This window comes from Tachysurus vachellii, chromosome 22, assembly GCF_030014155.1.
Source record: "Tachysurus vachellii isolate PV-2020 chromosome 22, HZAU_Pvac_v1, whole genome shotgun sequence".
Classification (NCBI taxonomy): domain Eukaryota; kingdom Metazoa; phylum Chordata; class Actinopteri; order Siluriformes; family Bagridae; genus Tachysurus; species Tachysurus vachellii.
The window spans coordinates 2,960,380-2,986,549 of record NC_083481.1 but is presented as its reverse complement, the minus strand read 5'-3'; the positions used below and the strand labels follow the sequence as shown (position 1 = coordinate 2,986,549).

The 26,170-nt window shown below is 41.0% G+C and overlaps 1 protein-coding gene across 2 annotated transcripts in view; it reads left to right on the top strand.

Moving 5' to 3' along the window:
• cdk18 (cyclin dependent kinase 18) overlaps positions 1-26,170 on the top strand; it is a 69,898-nt gene that overhangs the window by 17,680 nt on the left and 26,048 nt on the right. The window contains exons 2-3 of one of the 2 annotated variants that reach the window (XM_060857794.1): positions 8,249-8,385; positions 24,083-24,216. In XM_060857794.1, the coding sequence (XP_060713777.1) occupies positions 8,268-8,385; positions 24,083-24,216 (252 nt within the window). In that variant the 5' untranslated portion in view covers positions 8,249-8,267. The remainder of the gene's footprint in view (positions 1-8,248; positions 8,386-24,082; positions 24,217-26,170) is intronic. The other variant, XM_060857795.1, reaches the window with a different exon arrangement.

Genomic DNA, 26,170 nt, shown 5'->3' with positions numbered 1-26,170 from the left:
AAAAAGGTGATCGAACGCTTCCGGAAAGCAGTGTATGTTAAATCTGTTAGTAATGCAGCTCAGCCACTGCAGCCTCCACTGCATCTAGCTACAGTTTACAATACTTCAGTACTATTCGTATAGCTAGTCTTATGTGTCATTAATATAAAGCAACGTTTGAGTTTTGTACAGTGTTTATTTCATTGGTGTCTACTCACTCACTCACTCACCTCATCTTCTACCGCTTATCCGAACTACCTCGGGTCACGGGGAGCCTGTGCCTATCTCAGGCGTCATCGGGCATCAAGGCAGGATACACCCTGGACGGAGTGCCAACCCATCACAGGGCACACACACACACTCTCATTCACTCACACACTCACACACTATGAACAATTTTCCAGAGATGCCAATCAACCTACCATGCATGTCTTTGGACCGGGGGAGGAAACCGGAGTACCCAGAGGAAACCCCCGAGGCACGGGGAGAACATGCAAACTCCACACACACAAGGTGGAGGCGGGAATCGAACCCCCAACCCTGGAGGTGTGAGGTGAACGTGCTAACCACTAAGCCTCATTGGTGTCTAATCGAAAATAAATAAACAATTTAAACTCCATATAGAAAATCAGTGATTCACCGAAATGACAAGACAAATCCGTTCGTCCTCTATACTTCCATACTTTACACCTCACCTCCGTAATAAACAGACGTATACGCGGACGTCCTGGTGACAAATCTCATCATCCTGATGGAGCTAGTTCTCCTACCTCACTACTTTTCTAAACAGGAATAAAAATTCTGTAATTTACACCAAGCTGTGTTCTGTTTTTGTGTGGCACATCATAGAGGATCACATCAGGCGTCTCTCTGCGTGACGGCTCTCTGCATGACGGGCTGCTCGGACAAAAACCGGCACTTAAACAACTGCTGTAGTGAATTAGCCGAGCCCCTGGATCCCAGAGCGTCGATGAACCTGGAAAAGGAGGTTGCATGAGTACTCCCTGTAGGACGCTGAGTCACCCTTGGCTACGTTCGGCGGAGGCAAATGTCACGCCCACTTGCCGTTGTTAACAAAATGGTATTAGCTTCCAGCACTGGAGGACATCTGTCCTTATGTATCCAAATGCGATTGCTGTGAAAGCACATGAAAAGGCTCAAGCGGTGGCTTTAATGGCGCCAAATGGAACCTGACGAATGGTGTGTGTCGGGACGTGTGATTGTGATTGTGTATCCTCGAGCGCTCACACGCTGATGATTCATCTCAGGCAGGACGTGGAGTTATGAGAAATAAAATACCAGCGTAATGTGGAAAGTTAAATCGAGAAGACCGATGCGTTCTTGCGTTTTAGTAAAGATCGTCCCGTAACTATTGAAGACGCGAGTAAATTTTTACACGTGACTAATGATAAAAGGTGTAAATGCTCACGAAAGGCTTGTGATTTAATATATGAATATATGATCATATCTTCTGTAGCTTTAAAGGAACGTAGGCTGAGGGAGGGAAAAGGGGCGGGGCCAGACGTATGAACTATAGCTACTATAGCTACTATAGATTTACAATTAACCAGGAGATCGGATTTTTTTTATTTGTTAATAAGAACAGGATTGCTTTCAAAGCTGACGTCTGGACCGTAAACAATAACAAATAACTAACCTCCGTATTAATTAGAGAATATAAATGATATGAAGTGCGTGAATCGAGATACGTACTGAATTCCGTTTCTTTTTCTTAATCAGGAGGACAGGAACCGTGATACAGGACAGTCGGATTGTTAGCATGACGTCCAGCTATCAGAGAGCAATTAGCTGACAAGTAGAAAAATAAAAATGATCTCGATCCTGATTGGTTAGTCACTTTTCTCTAAAGGACGTGTTTGTTTCAAGTTAAATACGGAAGCAAGCGCGGTCTCTTTGTTTATCATGGTTGTTGCTCTGTGGTCAGTTATGTAAATACGACATACTGTAGTTGTGCTATGTTGACTGTCAACAAATATTTCAACCTTGCTTGGTTTTTTTGATTATTGTAACATAACCATCACCATCAGTAGCGATATTTCTTCTTCAGAGCTGTTTATCAACCACACGGGGTGAGCAAAGCGGTCATATAGACATCACACACAATCTGTTAACACACACAAATGACCCCAGAGAGTAGCTTTTAATGAGCAAAGCCATCTGAAACCTCTATTGCATCCAGAGAAAGAAAAGGAGGAGAGAGAGAAAAAAGAGAGGAGAGAGAAAAAAAAAGCAGCTTGAGACATCAGTGTTGTAGCATCAAGGGCTTCTTGGTGCCAAACTGTGGATTTTCTCTCCTGTAGCCCAGGGCCAGGCTGGTCTGGCAGCAGAAGGAGAGCAGATGCCATTTGATGACAGCAAAGCAGAGCCGGCCAGCCATGCGCTGTCAGAGAGATCAGAATCATCTCATTATTTTTCTCACTCCCTTTCATGTGCAGCGTCATGTTTCCAATCAGTGCGACCGCGTCCTGCCGCGTGCGAGACCCACGACCCGCGAAGTAAACAGCATTAGCGTGACTTTTTCTTCAGCTGGAGTTCTTTGTGTGTGTGTCATGCATGTGGTGAGGAAGTCTTTACCTCATGCATGGAGGTCTTTTGTGCTTTTTGCTTCTTTCCTCGATGCCGGCTCTTTGAGCGGTGGAACGATGCCCCGATGCCCCGGTGAGCCGAATCTGTAGTCGGTAAACAAGACAAATGGGGCGCATCCTAATTTGGAAGGCATCCCTGGCAAGCAGCAGTTATGCAGTTTGAGGCAGAAAAGAAAGGGAAAAGGAGGGAAATGTCGGCGCTGAAGAAACGGACCTTCGTGTGATCCAACATATGACATCGCTTTGCTTTTGTGTTCAAGGGTTCAAAAGTTACAGCAATGTTTATAGAAAAATTCCTTGTGTTCAGAATCGGGTTATGTACAAACTTAACCTGCTTTTACTCAACTCTCATTCGGTTTATACTCACTCACTCTCTCTCATTCATTTTCTACCGCTTATCCGAACTACCTCGGGTCACGGGGAGCCTGTGCCTATCTCAGGCGTCATCGGGCATCAAGGCAGGATACACCCTGGACGGAGTGCCAACCCATCGCAGGGCACACACACACTCTCATTCACTCACGCAATCACACACTACGAACAATTTCCCAGAGATGCCAATCAACCTACCATGCATGTCTTTGGACCGGGGGAGGAAACCGGAGTACTCGGAGGAAACCCCCGAGGCACGGGGAGAACATGCAAACTCCACACACAAGGCGGAGGCGGGAATGGAACCCCCAAGGAGGTGTGAGGCGAACGTGCTAACCACTAAGCCACCGTGCCCACCTCGGTTTATACTAATCCTCTAAATGAGTCCAAGTATCTACCCACCATCTTTAACCCTGTTTACCTGTACAGTGGAGTTCTAGTCTACAAGCAGAATGGAAATGATCTTATATCTTATATCCATTCTTAATCAGTTTAAATAAATGAATGATGTGTCTGTGAGTCTGATCTAAAACGAGTCAGGACTCTGTTGTTCTTTCAGTGTGTTTTAGACGTGTGTTTTTCCCTCTGTTGATAATCTTACACTGAATTTTAGTGCTGAAGAGAAATCTGAGCTGATTTTTAGATGAACAAACACTCAGATCGTCTCAGAGAGCAGAAATGAGTTTGATATCAACATTTACTCTGAAGATACAAACATCTGTGTGGAGAAAATAAACCTGGAACTTTCCTATGTATATATCACCTCTAGTATTGTAGAGAAAAACAGAAATAGTGATGAAACTCTACACATTATTAAAGTCCTGAGTGTCTACATTTATATGAGCTTCATATTAACACCACTGTGGAGTGAGATGTGAGGAAGTCATCAACATGGACACGAGAAACAAAGATCCTCCTTGATGTAATTCTGAAAGATTAATAACTGGTTTCTTTTATCCTCATGGTTTCCCAGTCCTTATTCAAAAAGTGAAAGTAACGTGATGTGACATATGGCTAAGTACGGTGACCCATACTCAGAATGTGTTCTCTGCATTTAACCCATCCAAAGTGCACACACACAGCAGTGAACACACACACAGCAGTGAACACACACACACAGCAGTGAACACACACCCGGAGCAGTGGGCAGCCATTTATGCTGCAGCGCCCGGGGAGCAGTTGGGGGGGTTCGGTGCCTTGCTCAAAGGCACCTCAGTCGTGGTATTGCCGTCCCGAGACTCGAACCCACAACCTTAGGGTTAGGAGTCAGACTCTCTAACCATTAGGCATGACTTCCCACGGTGGAATGTAATGCAGTAGTGTACAGAAGTACAAATTCGAGTTACTTGTGAGACTTGAGTATTCCATTTAATGCAGTTTTATACTTTTATTATATTCCTACATTCCAGAGCAAATATCACACCTTTTCTCTCCACTACATTGGTGTAACAGTTTTAGATACTAATGACTTTGCAGTTTTTCTACCTTTCCTGTTCTGTGAAAATGGCGTATTGCTAAATGTGTTCTGTTATGAGTGGAGAAATTTGTCCTACATCTTAGTAGAAATTTACATCAGACAATCCAGAGCGTTTTTTTTTTTTTTTTTTTACGTTTTTATCTTATTTTATACAAGTGAGCAATTGAGGGTTTAGACCCAACAGTGACAGCTTGGCAGACCTGGGATTTGAACTTACAACCTTCTGATCTGTAGTCTACCACCTTAGCCAATGAGCTACCACCTCCACATAAACACAGACAAGATACAGGAAGTGAAATATAAACACTCTTGGAACGTTTTGATAGCATGAGCCCGATCACAATCCCTGTCTCTATCTAGATGAGATGGAAATACAAGCAGAGGCTTTATTTGTACAGGTAAACAGCACATCTGTGTTTGGACCCATAGGACTTCCTTTGTCTCGCCTCGTCCTCGACTTACCTCACCACCTCATTTACAGGTCGGTGCCTCATTATCAGAGAGCAATGTTTGCACCGTGCCAACACCGGCAACCAAAATTCATTACCTACCGATTATCGCTCGGTTTGTTACGCCGCTCGGTGTGGTTCTTGACTCTGAGACGACTCCCCAGTCAATTTACTGATAAACTGAACCAACTCACAGTTTCAGTTTCTATTAACAAAAACATGAGGATACAGAGCGAGAGATTTTCAGTTAAACGCATCGCTTCTCGCTGCTTGCTGGTCAGATGGTGGAAATAAACTGTTCTTGTAAACTCAGCACTTTTTATTTCTTCGGGAATCAGTGCTGCACCGAGCAAGCGTGTGGGCGATTAAAAAAAGCCCTGATCGTGTCATTTTATACCACCGAATGCTTTTACTTTTGTCAGAAGGTACTGATTCGAATACGTTTCCATAGTGACACTTGTGTTTAAAAAAGTTTTCTGTGAGGAGAAATCTCGTTACCATTTATGGAAGGAGTTAGTTAACAGTGTCAGTGTTTAATACTAATGGACTTTTTGGTACTGTCTTCATTTAGGTTGTCATCCTCTACGATTTAAATGTGTTACCTGGTGCAAAACACAATCTAGGTTTAACCTAAAAAAAAACACATGGCTGAAGTCTGGTAACATTTAATCACCAATTCTGTATGATTTCTGATGCATGAGAACAGGAAGTTTATCAACAGACAAGTTTAACGAGGTACTAATATTGTAATAAGTAGCATTTAGATAGCTGTCTAGTTCGCTTACGTTTGCCTTTCATTATCGGAGATCGATGATCTTACTGTTGCTTATTCTTACTGTTATGAATGTAGCATTACAGCTTTAGCGTTAGCAAATCTTATACAATTAAAATTATGGTCATTACTACCGTAGATGAATAGGATAACAAGTTAACTTAGCATGCGTGTTCTGTGGCTGAGAAGATTGTAGCTACCTTGCTAGGTTACGTTAATAATTAGCGTAGTGATTTGTTATACGTAGGTTCACGGAAATGAGGTTATGTTGTGACATCGACAAAAAAATATGTATAAATACGTATGTTACGTTCGACAAATAAATAATAGCAGTTCATTTTAAACTTATTACGGAGAGAAATCAACATTTACAAACGTAATTTACGTTATAAAACGACGTTATATCACTATGTAAAAGCTACATTTTACTAAATGACTAAATTTGAAATTCTGCATTCATTTAAATATGTTAATTCTGTTTTTTTCCAGTAACATATTAGCATTGTATATATTTATATATATGTATATGTAGAGTATATGTACGTATATCCTCAAGCCAGTTCACTTTAAACTCATTGGATAAAAGCCGATCAATTCCGAAAGGCACAGGGTTGCATGTGAATGCAGAGGCACCTGGACCTCATCTGTACGACTGTATTAAGTGCTAACTCAAAGTACAGGCTGTGTAATTCTGTATAAATTATATATAACATTCTATTTATAGATTAGCTTAACTGAAATTCCTGCACTCTTTCCTCAACAATTTCTAATCCCCAGCTCATAATTTAATCATTCCTTTTCTACACTCTTACAAACAACAACTCCATCCTCGGGAAGACTCAGGGTTTCTTGTGCTTTCTTCTCGGATTACTTTTTGGAATTCCCCAGCTTTTCCGCTTCTTGTTCGGCTCCTGCTCGGTCTCCAGAGAGCAGGCTGACGGTCTGTCTGGAATCAAAGCTTCCCACGTCGTGAAGACACTCCGTCATCCTCCATATGCCACCAGTCCTTTTGGCTCAGTACATGCCTTATTAATATATCCTCGCCATTGAGAAAGTCATCTCCCTGTGAGAGCTCACTGACTCACTCTGCCTCCTGCGCCTCAAAGCCATCTGAAGGCGGTCGTGCTCCTGTTTCCAGGCGTCACGATGGTCCCGTGATGAACAGATGACAAATGTGACAAATAGAATAGGGAAATGATGGAGGAGGCGTCTCAATCCGTCCAGTGATCTGATTGTTATGGCAAGTCAATGCAGACGTTATTGTTTCTATAGTAACTACTTATTAGCTGGTTATAGTAAAGTTTTCTGTAAGGAGACTTTTATTTTGAATGTTTAGGGATCTCCAGTTGGTGCGTTGAGGTCATGTTTGAAAGATCGTATTTATCGGTTGAACTTACACCAAAAAGTGGTAATTACGAGTGGAAAATTAATGTATTTTTTTCCTCAGAAGCTGATTTTCCTCAGAGAAGCTCAGTGCCTTTCCAAAATACGGTAAATTGACAAAAAAACATCCAAAAAGCAAAACACACCTAATGATTGTTCTTTGTTCTTAATTTTCTAAAAGTGGAGTAGCTTTAAATTTGCCTGTTGTTTTGTTTTTTTGTTTGTTTTTCTAACATTTTAGCGTTATGTTAGTTACACTAATGGGTGACCTCAATGATTGATTACGCTGTTTTAGATTTTTTATGTATTTACAAGATTTCCTAGGAAGAGCATTGTTTGATACATTTTGTTTTGTGTCAAGAAATAAAATTTGTTCTTTGTAAGAATCGTTTCTAGTTAAAATATATGTTTAAATGCAGTGAAAATAAGTCAAGAAACTAGAGCAGCCTGTGTGTTTTTACATGTTAGTCCTTATGATGTGATTAAAGTAGGAATCGGTCGAATGTGATTGGATAACACGAGCACATAGTGATAGGGAAAGATAGAAAAGATTGGAGAGAGAGAGAGAGAGAGAGAGAGAGAGATGGACGGACGTTGGTATTGCCATGGATTATTATTTCAGGGAGTAATTGGAAGGATAGAAATCATTTGAAGGAAGAGTTAATTCCACAAATTTTACTGTGTGACACTAATTGGGGATAAAAAGCAGTTCCTCTATTTCTCGGCTTGATATCAGAATAGTTACTTAAGCAAACCGCATGACTGAGAATTTAACAGCAAAGAAAGTTCTAGAAGCTCGGCCTCCACTCAACTCTGCCACATGACACAAAAGGTAAAATAAAAAGAAAACAAAGGAAGAAGAGAAGGAAAGAAGAGCAACTTAACTGGTGTTTTATCCTAACAGCACCACAGGTTCTCTGCACCACAGGGTCAACCTGCTGGTAGCAGCTCATAGTCATGAGGACATCAAAGTCTATCTCCATCTAGGACAACATACTTACTTCAGCGTTACCAGACCTTTCCTTCAAGTTCAGAAAACTTTTTACGCTCTAGAAATTGAAGTGGAGGCAGAAAAAAACTTACCCACAATAAAACTTTGTTTGTAAGCAGCAGGAAACCTGACATCGGAGATGCAAGAAGGTCAGGAAGGTCCATCATCATGGTGTTCATCAGCAGCAAATCAAAAGGCCTCTTGTTCTTGTCTTTTCAGGAGTCTGGGGCACTGAGAAATGAACAAAATGAAGAACTTCAAGCGCCGCTTCTCGCTGTCTGTGCCAAGAACAGAAACGATAGAGGAGAACGAGTTCACCGAGCAGATCAACCAGCTCAACATCCAGCGCAATGAGGGTAAGAGGGTGGATCACCTCAGAAACCCTGCTAAAATTTAATGCATTTTGAGTGTTAACTGGATTCTGATTAATCACAGAAAACTGGAGCACAAAAGAACACAAGATCAGCACAGCACCACTAATCCCTACCTTTCCTTGTCACTTTGGAATCTGACCACATTTCCAGTGTTTCCATTCAGATACCAGAAATCTAAATTTAAAGGCAGGGTCTCCGATTTTTGAAAGCCAATGTTGACATTTGAAATCACTAAAACTAACACGCCCCTAACCCAAACGGGTTCCACCCCTGTATCGATAGCCCCGCCCACACATACATACGCAACCCAGGCAATTAACGGAAAGAAATGTGTCTATCATAGCTGAAGGGAAGAACAATACGATTGCAGATAAACAAACAAGCAGAAATGACACACAAGCATAATCATGTAAAGGACAAAGGCATATATTAGTTCTGTGTAACAAAGCAAAACCAACGTTACTCACCTATCGAGAAGGAAAAAAGCGCCTCGGCGTCTTAAGTAAAGTTGGTCACATATTCACAGATTATATTCTCCACCCATATTGACAAGACCAGCCCCTTTCTGCTCATTGGCTACACGTTTGTTTTGATTTTTGTTTAGTTGTCGGCCCGACTCAGTTTTCTGAAGCATTTCTCAAAAATCAGAGACCCCACCTTTAATAAGACCACACCCAACAAATTAGTTTTGCTGGATATTAAACAATACCAAAAAAAGCCATTTGGTTGATGATTACCAAAGTTACCGGGTTTAAAATTGTTGCAAATCCCGACTTTGGTGTTAAACAACAACAAACATGAATCAACACAGGAAGTTGGGAGTCACGTGTTAAGAGAATTAGCAAGTTGGGAAAATTAGCAAACGGGTGAAAAATCCCCCATCCAAAAAAGTGCTCAATTGCATAATACGCATAAGTGCTAGAGAAATTGGATTTTAATCTGGCTAATCAAAGATTTGACAACAAATGTGGGTAAAATTTTACGTACTGTAGCAATAATCCAGACACAAGATGCATTCAAATTTCCAGGTGAGAAATGGGATCAAAGATGCTTTTATTTTGAAGATTATTCTGACACTGATCCCAAAATCAAATCCCTGTTCTGACATCTAATGTGAGTAATGCACCACATAATTACACATGAGGCTTATGTTTTGTGGCCAGCCTTCTGATTTTTTTCAACTTTAATATGGTTTCAGGATTTAATGTGCGATATTTTTAGCAAGGCCAGAGGCTTACAGTGCTGGTCAGCTGAGGGAATATCCTTGGTTCTTGGTTCATTTGTAATGGGGGAAGAGATTAGAGAAAGTGGGTCTAAGCCAGTTTGGTAATCTTTTAGTGAGATGGAAAAGTGCAAGGCAACAGGAAATCGTGCTGAGCCGGCATTTCAAGAGGCCTCGGCAGACTCGAGGGGTCAGAGCCGTTCAGGTGGAAATGATGAGAGTACGAATGCTTGACCCTCCCAGAGCAGGACATCACCAAATCTTCCTTCTGTCAACTTGGAGCCCAGGATCATTGGCTTGGTGTCTGCATTATTAATGCTGATGTAATAGTGCAGCGTTGCAGTGCCATCTGCTTCTGCCATCCGCTTTTATCCAGTCAGTCTGTCTTCATTCAAATTATTTTAAAGGAGACATGAGCATAGTGAAATCGTGTAGAAATCGAGTAAAATCGGATAGAAAAGATGCCCGTGCCTTGGTCATGCTTCTTATATTGTGTGATGAAGAGCCAATTCAAAGTCAAATCAAATCAAGTCTGCGATGTAACATGATATCGATCGGGGCAAAAGTGCTCCGTCCATCAAAGTGTTTGAACATCACGGTAAAACGTGTACCCTTTTAGAAACCTTATTTTTTTTAATTTATCACTCAGGAAAAAAGGATACTAAGGATCAACTGTACCTTTGCTCCAGAGTGGTGTCATCAAGGGTACAGGTTTTTTACTGTTATTTAAAAACCTATATGGTGTAAAAAGTCCTTCAAGTCTAATTAAATCATCTTCAGTAACCACATTGTCCAGGTCAGGTTTGCAGTAGATCTGCAGACTATCAAGGGAACATTCATTCATCTTCTACCGCTTATCCGAACTACCTCGGGTCACGGGGAGCCTGTGCCTATCTCAGGCGTCATCGGGCATCAAGGCAGGATACACCCTGGACGGAGTGCCAACCCATCGCAGGGCACACACACACTCTCATTCACTCATGCAATCACACACTACGGACAATTTTCCAGAGATGCCAATCAACCTACCATGCATGTCTTTGGACCGGGGGAGGAAACCGGAGTACCCGGAAAACCCCCGGGAAACCCCCGAGGCACGGGGAGAACATGCAAACTCCACACACACAAGGCGGAGGCGGGAATCGAACCCCGATCCTGGAGGTGTGAGGCGTGACCCCCATCAAGGGAACACAACACACATACTGTACATTTGCACACACTCTTTCATACCTGAGGAAAAATAAAGACATAAAAATAAAGTCCACCTCCCAGTAGTTTTAATTAGGTGAGGAAAACTAGAAGAAACTGAAAAGCAAGAACATTTCAAGAAACTTCCTTCTTCACATTGCAGCATAGTGAAATTCTTAGATTTGTATGTCCCACCTTGTTAGGAAGCTGGGGTCAGAGCGCAGGGTCAGCCATGATACAGCACCCGAGAACAGAGAGGGTTAAGGGCTTTGCTCACAGTCCCAACAGTAGCAGCTTGGTGGTGCTGGGCTTAAACCCCTGACCTTATGCTCAGTAACCCAGAACCCTAATATATGAGCCACCACTGCCCAAGCACAGCAAATTACCCAAGACTCCTCTGTACTGCTTGATGGTCTAATTCTGTACATCAACCATTGATTCATCTCCAGGATGTTCTTTATACTGGTCAGGATCAAGGTAGATCCTGGGAATGAAGGGCATGATGAGTCATGTATGCCTTTGGAATATGCCTTCAGGATTCACCTTGACCCCGACCTGTATAAAGAAGTTTCTGAAGATAATTGAATGGTTGATGCACAGAGGGTTTATACAGTCTTGTCAATACACCCACAGGATTGGTAGATCTACCTAGCATCCTGTTTAGGATGTATTCCTGCATTGTGCCCAGCCTTACCAGTGGATGAAGATGAATGAATGGTTGATGCTCATAATTAGACCTCAGGGTACCACAGACAATCCTGTGGGTGTATTGCCCAGACTGTATAAACCTTCTGTACATCAACCATTTATTCATCTTCAGGATGTTCTTTAGACTGGTCAGGATCAAGGTAGATCCTGGGAATGAAGGGCATGATGAGTCATACAGCATATGTCTTTGGAATATGCCTTCAGGATTCACCTTGACCCCGACCTGTATGAAGACGTTTCTGAATATAATTGAATGGTTGATGCACAGAGGGTTTATACAGTCTGGGCAATACACCCACAGGATTGTCTGTGGTACCCTGAGGTCTAATTATGTGCATCAACCATTCATTCATCTTCATCTACTGGTCAGGGTCATGTTGGATCCTAGGAATGCTGGGCACAATCCAGGAATACACCCTAAACAGGATGCTAGTCCATCTCAGGTTCTGCACACCAAAGGAGGCTTAAAAGTACACACACATCACAATCCCCCGGATCAACGACCTTCGAGGTAGATCTGGACAGTAAAAACAACATTCTCATCTGAGTTTTGTAAGAAACAGATAAGAATTGGTGTGGGATTTGAGGTAACGTCTGTTTCTGCCAGTCCAGAGATTCCTCTGCAATGAAACTCTGCCCTGATTGGTTGCTTTAGATATGGCACGGTTCTGTTTTCCAAACCCCAGAGAGATGAGTGCTGATGGAGATAGCTGGGGAGGACAAGATCTGGGCTGGGAGAATGAGAGAAGAAGGGCTACAGGAGCAGTTTGATCATATTAACATTCCATCCTAACCTCAAGCTGCAAATTGAGCACCAAGTCAAGCACGGAGGCGTGAAAGTCTGCAAAGTCTGAGTCACGGAGTAAGACTGAGATGCCCGAGAGTGACCTGAGATATGAGATCCATCAGTCCAATTTGGTCCAATAGTGTAGATTTTCAGAACTCAATTACTCTGAAGCTAATGCAGCGTTCTACTCGGGTAACGACGAGATTCACTTCAGGGAATGCTGTTTTATATTAGTCTGCCTGTCTATATGTCGTCTCTAATTCTCATTATAGCCGCGACGGATTGGCAATTCATGTTGCGACGTAGCTGTTTTCCATCGGGCAAAAAAAATGCACGATTGAGCAATCATGTAAATGTTGTAGCCCATTACTTTGTTAGCAAGTGTTTTCGATTCTCAGAAAGATCCGAGTCATCTTTAATGGCTAAGGCCTTTGAGATTTCTAAGAGAAAGAGATTCCATTAAGAAATAACTTAATTTGCTAACACCACACAAACACACACACTCACGCTGTCATGAATTCTTCATAAGACCACTAAGGCTGAATGGCCATTCTGAAGCACTGCAGCTTTAATGTGTGTACTACTAAAAAAACTGCCAGAGCGCCTCATTTTGTGTCTTTCTCCCTCGCATATCCGTAATTACCAGCTGTTGTGTTGCGCTATCAAGCCTGTCAGACAGGCGTGAATGAAATGTGCCTGCAGTTCTAATGTGCCAGGCTGCTAAAACCACAAATGAATCTCCTAATATTTTTAAGGCACAAAATGACACTTAGCAGCAAAAAAAAATATATCATACTGTACGTGGGCACGACTAAACATTTAGGGATGCGCTGTCGATAATAAGGAAAAGAGAAAAATAAGCTACACCTTGATTGAACGTCGATTTAAATCTAACTTCATCTGACAGTGACGGGATCCTTAAGAAACACTGACGTCTTAACTAACTAACTAATCAAGTAGGCCACGAAGGTTGCAACCCTCAAGACGCTCAGCTCGGTCTATCACCAAAGCCAGAATTATTCCCAAACTGTTGTCAGGTCATTCCTGAGGGAATCTCAGATCACCTGCAGCTCTAATCACCACCTTGCTCCATGACAGACGGATTTCCTCTAGAATCATTAGTACACTATAATGGTTTCTAAACCCCAAAGGGAGATCATGGGTGAGGTTTCCTGGGTAAAAAGGAATCTACTGATTAGAGACAGAGACAGAGACAGAGAGAGAGAGAGAGAGAGAGAGAGAGAGAGAGAGAGACGATGAGAAGTTTAGAGGTTTCTTCTCTGACGTCACCTCTCAGATTTCATTCACTCTATATTTGCCAACTCTCCATTGAAGGGCAGTGAAAGGAAACCTGCATGTAGCACTTATGCAACATCAAAGGTTCACTATGTACCACTGTGAGCTGGAGTGGATTTACATTGCGTAAGAGGAGAACATGTAGAACAGGCAGAGAGTTTGATTTTTTATAAAGATTCGAAAAGATAGCAGATCCAAACATCGGGGCTTGCTAGCGTTTTATAATATCCCCAATTATGCATAATTCCACACTCTGTTCTATAATGTAGTGCTCTAGTGTTTGCTTGTAATCCCACAATGCTTTGCAGTACAGTAGGTGGTGTGCAAACTAGTACTGTAGTTATAGAAAACCCATAATGCACCTTGGTATTTTTACATGCAAGATCAATTCTTGCATATGATTCTTGATGTCTAAAAATGGCTCTTCACTGAGATAAAATACGATTCAGTACTTTTCACCATTTTAACCATTTTTTTTTTTTAAATAATGGAGTTGTTCTTTTTCTTCCTCCATGTCCTCTTTTTTTCCAGCAGCATATCATAGCAAGAGTTTAACTGAAGCATAAACAAAAGTGGTCATTTGCAAACGAATCGACTCTTTGATTCAGTTGTTCGACACGAACGCTGGGAGATTTCTTTCATGTCCTTTTGTCAAAATATTTAACAGTAGTTATATACACTCACTGGCCACTTTATTAGGTACACCTTACTAGTACCGGTGTGGTCTTCTGCTGTAGCCCATCCGCCTCAAGGTTTGACGTGTTGTGTGTTCAGAGATGCTCTTCTACATACCTCGGTTGTAACGAGTGGTTATTTGAGTTACTGTTGCCTTTCTATCAGCTCGAACCAGTCTGGCCATTCTCCTCTGATCTCTGACATCAACAAGGCATTTGCGCCCACAGAACTGCCCTCACTGGATATTTTCTCTTTTTCGGACCATTCTCTGTAAACCCTAGAGATGGTTGTGTGTGAAAATCCTAGTAGATCAGCAGTTTCTGAAATAATCAGACCAGCCCGTCTGGCACCAACAACCATGCCACGTTCAAAGTCACTTAAATCACCTTTCTTCCCCATTCTGACGCTCGGTTTGAACTGCAGCAGATCGTCTTGACCATGTCTACATGCCTAAATGCATTGAGTTGCTGCCATGTGATTGGCTGATTAGAAATTTGCGTTAACGAGCAGTTGGACAGGTGTACCTAATAAAGTGGTCGGTGAGTGTGTGTAGTGATACAGTATATGACTGCAAATCTGTTGATGATGTACAGCTTTGTACATCAGTAATATGCATGAAGTGAGTCTCATCAGAATTTGATTCATTTGTCAGTTTGATTCTTTTTTGTCTAACTCAGTGGTCTTTACTATTTTTTTCATGTGAGCCACACTGATAGGACAAAGTCAATAGGAGAGCCACTTTCACCACAGAGTATGCCAAGTTATTCAGTCTTAAATAGCTTATCTGCTTAAATACAATGTACAATATTGCAATACAATAATTACTTAAAAATCTTTTTTTTTGTCCAAAAAATCTTTTTTTGACTTTTGTCACTGTCACATTGCTTTGTTGCTGTTCATTTTGTGCGCGGGATTGTTTGATAAGAAATCGATCCATTTTTTAGTCCGTGTGTGTTCAGTAAACACAAGTTGTTAACTAGCATGAAACACAAACTAGCTTCTGGCAGGCCGCCAAAAAATGGCTATTGCGCAGAACGCAGAGTCAGTGACGAGTCAAATAATATATATAAATATATATTATTATTTGTAATAGAGCACATTCGTTTTTCTATGCTTCCCTGATTGTTTTTAATGTTATTTAAATGAAAAATACATTTTAACCACATGATCATATCATCGTATTATTTACTGCCATGCGAGTCGCATATTAAAGCTTGGCGAGCCGCAGGAAGCTCGCGAGCCGCGCAATGAGTAACACTGGTCTAAGTGAAGCTGCAGGAAAGCAAACAATTTTTTGGGGAAAAAACTCTGAAAAAACTCTATTCTAGCTACGTTTTAAGTTTGGTTAGTTCCTGTTATCCCGTTTTTTTTCTTTCTCGAAATTAATAAGCCAAAATAACACAATTTTACAGAAAATAAAGCACAAAGCCCTGTGCACTGACACTGCAGACTCCTTCCACACATGTTCATAAATAAAGCCTGACAGAAACCTTTATCATTTCATTTGATTATTCATTTTTATTTGTTAAATAACACTTTTTAAATATTACAGACTGGGTTAATAAGAACTTGAGCAATAGTTGGTTTACGAGATAGCAAGTGCCATCAATTGCTGTGATACTAAAAAGACTCAGAATTTCCATCACAGATCAATAAAAACTTTAGAAACTCCACTAGCTTTAACTTGATGTCCTGTTTGATTAGATTTCTCTCTCTGTAAATGCGTTTCTGCTGCTCTAGTGTGTAGACGTAAAATATTAGCCTCACATTTATAAGGCATAAAAGCAGCACTTTCAGTCTCCGTGTCACTGAGACGTATTAAAAAACAGAATTGACTCTCACAGTTGCCCAGTTATCGGATTGTCCTTTCCCTGAGCCTCCTGTCTTTTTCCCTCCACAAAGGTGTTTCACTGCTCACAGCAAGCCATCGTTCACGCTGGGTCACGGCACCGCAGCTCACAAAGCAACGCCGCTGACTCCGGATCGGTTTCGGCTTTGTAGTACGTTACTAACGCGATTAAGGTGACGCCGGTCCTGGACCAGCACTTCCACTTGATAAACGAGTGCAGTGGTGATCAATGAAGTTTAACATGCTGCTGCTTGGCTCTGGTTAAGTGTGTTTGTGTGTGTGTGCGTGTGTTTGTGTTTGTGCGCACGTACTGTATGTGTGTGTGTGTATGTGCATGTGCGTGTGTGTGGTATAGGGGAGTAATTTATAGATGGAAGTGTGAAGAGATGCTGTATGCTCTCCAAACTCTAAATTATCAGAAAAAAGCAACACACACACACACACACGCGCACACACACGCACATGCACACACACACATACATGCGCACACACACAGAAATGCATGCACACACACATACGCACGCACACACATGTGCCTGCACACATGCACACACGCACACGCACACACACACACACACACACAAAGTTCTAAATGAGTCTAAATGGTTGGGAGAGCAATTCATTTTAAGTAAAAATTATAATTCTGTATAGATATTATTCAGAAATAAATTATATAAAATATATTAAAGCAATTTTAATTGTTTTTTTTTGTTGTTGTTTTGTTTTGTTTTTAGGATGTTATAATGAGTAGATTATTATAAACCTGTGATTTGTAATGGGGGATGGATGGAGTGAGAGATAGCGAGACAGAGAGGGTGAAAGATGGAGAAAGACAGATAGACAGAAAGAGTGATAGATAGAAAAGTGTGAGGAAGAGAGAGATCGAGAGAGAGAGAGAGAGAGAGAGAGAGAGAGAGAGAGAGAGAGAGAGAGAAGAGAGAGACAGAGAGATGAGAAAAGCGATAAACAGGGAAAAAAGGGAGAGAGATAGAGAAAGAGACTGATAAAAACAGAGAGAGCAACAAAAAGGGGGGAACAGTAACAGAAAAGAGAGAGTGAGGGAGATAGTAACAGAGAGAGAGAAACTGACAGACAGTGAGGGACAAACAAACAGACAGAGAGAGAGAGAGAGAGAGAGAGAGAGAGAGAGAGAGAGAGAGAGAGAGAGAAATGACTCGTCTGTGATGACCCCAATTACCACCCGGGAGATCAAAGTGCTCGCTGCTGCTGTGATATTTAAATGAGCTCGCAAAAGGCCTTCTCTTTCCATATCGGCAAATAAAGAAGAGAACAAACCCTCCCTCCCTCCCTCTCTCTCTTTATCTCTCTCTCTTTTCTTTCCTTTGTGCCATGCATGAAAAAGAGCAGAGCTACAGCTCTCCCTTGTCTACCTCAGCATATTAATGAGACAGGATGTTTCACAGGTTTTCTCTCTCTCTCTCTCTCTCTCTCTCTCTCTCTCTCACTCTGTCACCATTAAGACATGACAGCAAGTGCTTTCCTCAGCCTGAATTGTCGGAGCAGAATAACATTCTCCCCAAAACCCCCTTAAAACCGAAAGGTCAGACTCATACCTGAGATAGAGAGATCAATGAAAAGTGTGAGAACTGAAATGAATCACAGCTGATTTTGTGTGTGTGCGTTTGTGTGTGTGCGTGCGTGTGTGTGTGTGGCCAAGCTGATATTGAGTTACAGATGTAATGAAACAGAGGCGGAGGTATAAATATTGATGATTCAGATGGCTACCTGAGAGACAGAGCGAATCTCTTGTTATCCAGATCGCAGCAATGCCTTTGTTAAGCAGCCTAGTCGCCATGGAAACTAGCAATTAAACGGCAGAATGCCTTTGAACATCAGCGATCGGTGAAGCCTGACAACGACAAGGAAACTCCACTGTATCCTAATCTGAGGAAGAAAAAGAAAACAAATGGTGGGAAAAAAATCGTGGACTTAATGAGGTTTAACGTTAACATAAACATCTTTGAACGTTAAAAGTGAAATATATATCTAATGTAGAGTTTGTGTGCACCGAGATCTACTAAACAATTTCCTTTTATAATTTTTTTTTTTTTTTTTTTTTTTTCCATTTTAATAAACAATCTTATAGCACCGAGCTGTTAAACTCTGGATTCTGATTGGTCAAAATGTGTTTTTCTATTAATACACTTGCTAAATGTATATTATTGTTTCTATAGTAACAGAAATATATAATCACTAATATGGCGAAGTTTGATAATAAAGTGGATGTTTATTAACGTTTTTTTAGAAGGAGTCTCCAGCGTCAGAATAGATGTCTTTAAAGTTAAAGAGGTAAAGCTGTCCGCTGTATTTTTTCACCCACAACCAGGAAATTGTGCTTTATTTCCTTTAACGGCGCAGACTGAAGTGTTCTCACATCACAGTGAGCTTTTCCCGTTAATTGCAGTTTTAAATGTATTTATTATCAATTCTCCATGTCGGAATAAATCGCGTTACGAATCACTGACACTGGAGACTCCTTCCATAAATGCTGCATAAATAGAAAGATATGAATAACTGTGTATTTCTCTTTGTTAAACAACACCACACTTGTTATTATTAGTCTTTGATTAGATATTATAGGAGCAAATATATAATGGATGAATAAGGAAGATGTGTGTGGGGTCACGGTGGCTTAGTGGTTAGCACGTTCGCCTCACATCTCCAGGGTTGGGGGTTCGATACCCGCCTCCGCCTTGTGTGTGTGGAGTTTGCATGTTCTCCCCGTGCCTCGGGGGTTTCCTCCGGGTACTCCGGTTTCCTCCCCCGGTCCAAAGACATGCATGGTAGGTTGATTGGCATCTCTGGAAAATTGTCCGTAGTGTGTGATTGCGTGAGTGAATGTGAGTGTGTGTGTGCCCTGTGATGGGTTGGCACTCCATCCAGGGTGTATCCTGCCTTGATGCCCGATGACGCCTGAGATAGGCACAGGCTCCCCGTGACCCGAGGTAGTTCGGATAAGCGGTAGAAGATGAATGAATGAATGAATGAAGGAAGATGTGATTGGTCTGATTTCTGGAAAAAAAAATTATAGCGTGATTCTGTTGTTTGAATGATCAAGACTGATTAGGATCAATTCAGGTGTGAAATCGCCAAGGATTCAAAACAATTACATTCAACAAATACGATTACGTTATGCAGAAAGAACGCCCATTGGTGTGACGGTCAGGGGTGCACATACTTTTGATCGTATAGCGTGTTTTCATTTTACACCTGTGTATGAGATGTTACTATAGGTTATGAGCATGCTAACCAATTAAAATGTGTAGCTGTGTAAGCTGTGATTTATGTTCGAGCTGGAAGTAGAGTCAGAATCGCCGTTCTGGACGATTCATCAGCACCTCGAGCAGCCGACCATGCCGTAGTGTAAAGAGAAAATAATGATGAAGAATGTGTTACAGAGTTCATACATACACATCAGCGCCTGTATTCATGAACATTCTTAGTGCAAAGAGTTTCTCCTAGTGACGAAATTCCCTGTCGAATGAAAGAGAATAGCCTAATAAAGATAAAAGTTATTCATAAAGCATCTTAACCCTTAAAAGTGGGGAGAAAATGCCCTATACATGATGAGGGAGAAGAAATGTATTGTATACAATATTTAATCATCATAGTGAGTTATAAAGATGATACAGATTAGATTTTGTAGGGATTATTTATGTGACCAATCATATTAGAGATAACATCTCAGACAGCACAGAAATTACATACTGTACATTGTCAGGACCCGGCTTGGACATTCTCTGCCGGAACATTAGGGGGCGCTCCGGCAGCGTGTCATGTCTGGACTCGCCTGTTCCTAATTGCCTGATAATCATATTGTCTATTTTTTAACATAGAGACAAAGTGAAGGTTTATAACAGACCAGATTTTAAAAGCGCTCCTTTTTATCGGACAACCAATCACAGTCTTCGAAAGAAGGTGTCATACATGGTAACGGGTTTGAGTCCCGCCTCCTCTCTGAGATAAAAGTTGTTGCGTTTTTCTTTTCTCAGAGTTTGGTCCTGAAAATAAGATTCCTAGTTACAGAGGTGGGAGTAAGTCACACATGTGCAAGTCACAAGTAAGTCTCAAGTCATGAATGTCAAGTCAAAGTCAAGTCGAGTCTTTTTTAATGTTTGTCAAGCAAGTCTCAAGTCTCACATTTGCGACTTAAGTCTGACTCGAGTCAAGTCGAGTCCCCCATCTCTGAATCATTTAACTCAAGTCCGAATCATGAATGTCAAGTCAAAGTCAAGTCGAAATTTTTTTTTAAATATTTGTCAAGCAAGTCTCAAGTCTCAAATTTGCGACTTAAGTCTGACTCGAGTCAAGTCATATGGCTCGAGTCCCCCATCTCTGCCTAGTTAGATATTTTTAAGATAAATTAGGAGCTGTCTGAGATCTTTATGAATACGGGCCCAGGGGTTCTTTAGATTCTTAGTTTCTAATAGGAACACACTTGTGCATAGAACCTACACATTGTGCAAGAGGCGTTTAAAGAGGTGTGTATTGTTATAGAGACGGGTGTCAAGGTAATTAGACTGCATGCTGTGTGTGAGAGAGATTTGGTTTGTTTCCTGTTTAGCCGCTTCACTGAGCTGTTTGACTCTGGCAGTCATAATCCCGTTACTCATAACTTCCAATAAAGAAAAATCGCTTAAATAAAAAAAAAATAAAAAAACGGGGGTTGGTAAAGATTATGCGCTTAATACCTGAAATGTCAGAGATTGCTGCGGAGAATCGATGAATCGTCGGCACTAACGGCCACCCACGATATTAATAAATAAGTGCTGCAGGGCCGAGGATTAGTCATGTGAAGCACGGAGAGAGAGACTCAGAGGTCTAGTCATGCTTTCCAGGCTCTGGGTGAAGTCAAATAAAGAGGCATTAGTGATCCTTTATGCTCATAAAGAGAGAACAAAAGCGAATGAGAGAACAGAAAGTGGCTCCTCGTTGTGATGTCTCGGTGAAGTTAAAGCGTAATATTTCATTGCCTCAGCACTCTATTCATTTTGTCACTCACACACTGTACTGACTGTCACCTTATTTTTCTAGACCTCGCTCAGCTTTCATTCATCTTTTATGCCGTAATGTTTTTATATTGAGATTCAGCTTTCAGACTCACTTAAAAGCACGACGCTGGAAAGCACACAAGAAGTACGACAACAAGAAGAAAAGGCTGGAAAGGATTGTTAAATAAAGTTAAAGGTGCACTTGGATTTAATTGGAATAAATTCTATTAGATAACAGAATTAGATATGAAGGAAATGTATTTTTAAAAAAATAATAAAGGCCAGGTACTGCAGCATTCTGCTAATTTTTCTAAATAATCATTTAAATATGCAAATGAGGCAATGCAGTATTTATTTTTGCAATGAACTGTGTAGCATGAAAAAGTTCATGTAAGAGGGTTGCGTCTATTTTTTATATTTTGCTGCTGATTGATTGATTCATTGATGTTTCACAGCTGTTGTCATATTGTTGCTAGATTTATATTTATATTGTTTTTTTTTTGTCTTTTGGTTTTTTTTTTTTTTGGTTAATTTTAAGTAGTATAAATATCACCTAATATCAAAGCTATTTAACATATTTAAATCTCTGCAAATTAGAAGTACAATCCTGACAGCTTTGGCCCCGCCCACTTGGAAACAACAGGTCAAAGGGCAGTTGGGTTTCATGAAACCTATGTCAGGGTTTCCTGCACAGTTTAAGGCTCTTTCAAATGTCCCGCCTTCTCCATATGGTGACTGGGAGATCTTTTGAAAGGGGCGGGACATCATAGCCAACTGCCAATCAGTAAAACGCTAACGAACAATTAACGCTAATGACTGACATCTCACAGCATAAATGCTTATTTTATTACTTTAAATTGGTATTATTGGTATTGTAAAGAAATTGTAAACATAAACCTTTGTTTGATCGAATTGTGAGTGTAGATAGGTGACCTTTAGCTAGCTAGTTTTTAGCATGACGCGGCAGACAATGCTAATTTTGTCAACAGAACACAGAACTCTGCTTCCTGTATTTTACAAAACCTCAAGCCATGAAGAATTTTTTCATCTTTCATTATTCAAAAATTCCTGAATAACAATGACTCGGTTCTCAGAAATGTACAAATTCAAAAGATAAATAAATAAATAAGTAAATGTCTTCCTGCACAAAGTTCCAAAAAGTGCTTCTGAAATGTGTGAAAAGATTAAAACAACACATCTGTTGTTTGTACCAGGAATGAAATCGATACATATTTAAACTCCACACTTTTGTAATTAAAGGATTCGTTTGTAAAAAAAACGAAAGAAAGAAAGAAAAAAAAACGAAAAAGAAAGGCAAGCAACATTGTTTCGTGAAGAGGCAAGACGAAGGCGAGGGCGAGATTCACACCACACGCCGTGTGCACACACCCCAAGGCGTACGAACCGGCGTGTGAAATTATTGCTCCTTCACAGGCTGAGAAAAATAACTTATCACATGGACAAGAAGTCATTCTGAAGAAACTAATAATGTCAGCAAGCAGAAGTGATTTTTTTCTTCCAGAATAAACAGTTACGTCACGTTAAAATGCCTGGAATGGTTGTGGACTAGACAACATTTTGGAAATGAAATACATACAAATTCATTAAAAAATGTATTAAAACATCTGTTGAATTTTTACCTTAAAAATACCAACAGCAGCGACACAATTTGTGCACAAATTATTTTTCGAAATTTTCTTATTCTCACATTAAAATTCAACGTTTTTAGCTGTAAATACATGAAAAAACTTTGGGATGTCATTTAATTCTGAACTCATCTGTATCCACTGAGTGCTGCTTATCCTTCAAAGCATGCCATGTTTTCCTCATGCAGGAAATTCGCCAATTTATTGCTGTTCATTTCCACAAGTAAACATTCAACTTAAAGTGTCCCCACATCACTAGCGCACTCTGATTTCATGACCTCGATTTAGTATCTCGTGGCTTCATTCGGTTGCCTGCAAGTAACCAGTGGAATCTCTGGACTCCCTAAAAAGCTGTCATGACCATACCATAACGAAATGAAACCTGTATTGATGACCTTCTGGAGCGGAGATGGTCCAAACAGCTCCAGATAGAGATTTCTACTTCACGGCCCAGAGGACGATGAACCTAGCAGATGAGAAAAGATGGACTTGGCGTCCAATTTCTCATTCCGCAGCCAGCCTTGGCCCGATAATGAGGTGGATCTCAATTATGCCGCCGCGCCGCTGTGAAATGGACCGGGGGGGCTCCTGCTACTACGCCTCTCGAGGCCCTTCAAGCCCTCTTGTCCAAATTGAACTGATGGAGCAGAAAAGCCATTTTGATTTTTTCGCTCTCACCTCCATACCGGAGCCTAGGCAGTACGAAAAACAGCAGGCCCACCGCCGATTCTGGCCAAGGTTGGGCCACGCCGACGGCGCTTCGCATCATAGAAGCATAATTAGATTTGCGCTGACAGTCTGTTGACACGGGATGTATTAATTGGGGTGCCTCGGATTGACATGCATTTAGATAGCCACATCATAAATGCATGAAACTCGGCACGGTGCACACTAATTGCGTTGAGTTCCGTAATTATGGTCCGCGTGATTAATGGCGCCTCCTGTCACCAGCATATGGCAAAGTTGACCTCACGGTTATTGAGTTAGCAGGCCAATCAGAAAAAGAGGGAGGGGGGGAGGGATTCATAAGGAGGGATCGGAGGGACGACTGGGATGTCAGCTGCTCCGCTCTGATTGGATTAAAGTCTACTGTCGGGAACTTCATCTTTTTTTTCTACTTACCTCTTAGGAATGTGATGGACAGCAGAACAGCTGCCACCATCGTGTCCGGTTTTTGGCTCGTACTATAACAACGCGATCGGAATTTCATTATAGCGAGATAGAATTGTGCTAGTTGTTTTCAGTCCATTCCCACCAACCATCAGAACCTTGTGTGTTTTTCTGTACATTTCACAGATCTGGTGCCGAACAGCCTGGGCCTGCACTCTCTCCACCCGTCCACCAGTCCATTGGCCTCCAACCATCAGGCTCCATCTCCCACACAGCTGCACTACCACAGCAAAGTCCAGCATCGCCGCTTCTCCATGGAGGTCAGTAGTATCGATGTTCTCCCAAGAATCAAGTAACCTGACTTTTTTTTCACCTCCAGTCACACAGGATTCAACTAATTAACTCTGTAATTAAACGATTCTAAGTGAGGACCGGAACCGTGGAGGCGTATCTTATACTCCATCTGTCAGTTCTTTAAGGATTCTTGGGATGGTTACCAGTTTTTGCATTTTGATAGAACCTGGTAATTGGGGTCTCTAAAAGGGTTCCTCTTTCAGAAAAGGTTCCATGTAGAACTCGGTTATAAAACCAAGAACTGGTCAACTTTGAGGGATGACTTTTTGAGGGACAAGACTATACACATGTAGCATTGGATTAACTTCTGAAATGCCACTGGATAATGAATTCTATTTCAGTCGACCCTTTGTTGAATACTTAACCAGCAAGGGTTCCACGTAGGGTCTGTTATTAAGAAGACGAGTATTATATATCCTTGCTTTAAGAAATAGTAGCATAGTATAGTAATAGCATAGTAATAACTATAGTAATAGTAATATAGTCACATGAGAGTATGTGAGTAATACAATAATATAGAAATATTAGTGGAATACTGCAATATCAGAGTAGTATAGTAATGTCGTTGTAATACAGTATTATAGGTTGATCAGAGTATGATAGTAATATAGAAATATTAGAGTCATACTATAATATATGCATAGCGTAATATAATAATGTCTGAATAACAGCAATATATGACGATAGGGTGCAGTAATAGATAGTAGGTGTAATAATGTGGTACCATCAGAGTAATATAGTAATCAGAGTAATACTGTATTATAGGACGATCAGAGTGCTATTGGCATATAGTATGATTAGAGTATGTTAGAGTAATTCACTCTCTCACTCATTTTCTACCGCTTATCTGAACTATTCTCGGGTCACGGGGAGCTTGTGCCTATCTCAGGTGTCATCGGGCATCAAGGCAGGATACACCCTGGACGGAGTGCCAACCCATCGCAGGGCACACACACACACTCTCATTCACTCACGCAATCACACACTACGGACAATTTTCCAGAGATGCCAATCAACCTACCATGCATGTCTTTGGACCGGGGGAGGAAACCGGAGTACCCAGAGGAAACCCCCGAGGCACGGGGAGAACATGCAAACTCCACACACACAAGGTGGAGACGGGAATCGAACCTCCAACCCTGGAGCTGTGAGGCGAACGTGCTAACCACTAAGCCACCATGTCCCCCTAGAGTAATTCAGTAGTAATATCAGAGTAAAATAGTAACCTTAGAGTAATACTGTAGTATGTAGTATATCATATAATACAGTATATGGGAGTAATCTAGTAATATCAGAGTAATACAGCAATATAGGATGATCAGCGTAGTGTAGTAATAACATAACATTATAGCAATGCTGTAATATCAGAATAATGTAAAAGTGGCATAGTAATATACAGTAGTAATGTGAAAGTAACACAGTAATATAACATTAGCGTACTATAATATAAGAGTAGTATAGTAACATCAGCGTAATATACAGTAGTAACACTGGAGTAATAAAGTAATGTCAGCTAAAAAGCAATATAGGATGATCAGTGTGGTGTATTATACAGTAGTAACATTGGATTGTGTGAGAGAAATACAGTAATATAGTCTCATTAGAGTGACACTGTAATATCAGAGTAGTAATAGTAGTAATATAGCAATATTATAGAGTATGATATCAGTGATGTACTGTATTGTATGTAGTGTTCTGCATCTCACTCAAGGCTTCAGGTACCCTGCGTGGTGTCTGTGTGCTCTAAATAAATAGGAAATGTTTTACTGGAATCTTTAACCCCGTGATGTACGGAACGCTGGTGATGCACAAAGAGGTTCCTTCACAGAATCCAGCACAGAAACAAGCTGTTTCACCGAGTCATATAGTAACGCTGCTCAGGAAGTGTGTGAGTAATGTGTAGAGGACCAGTGGTGAGTT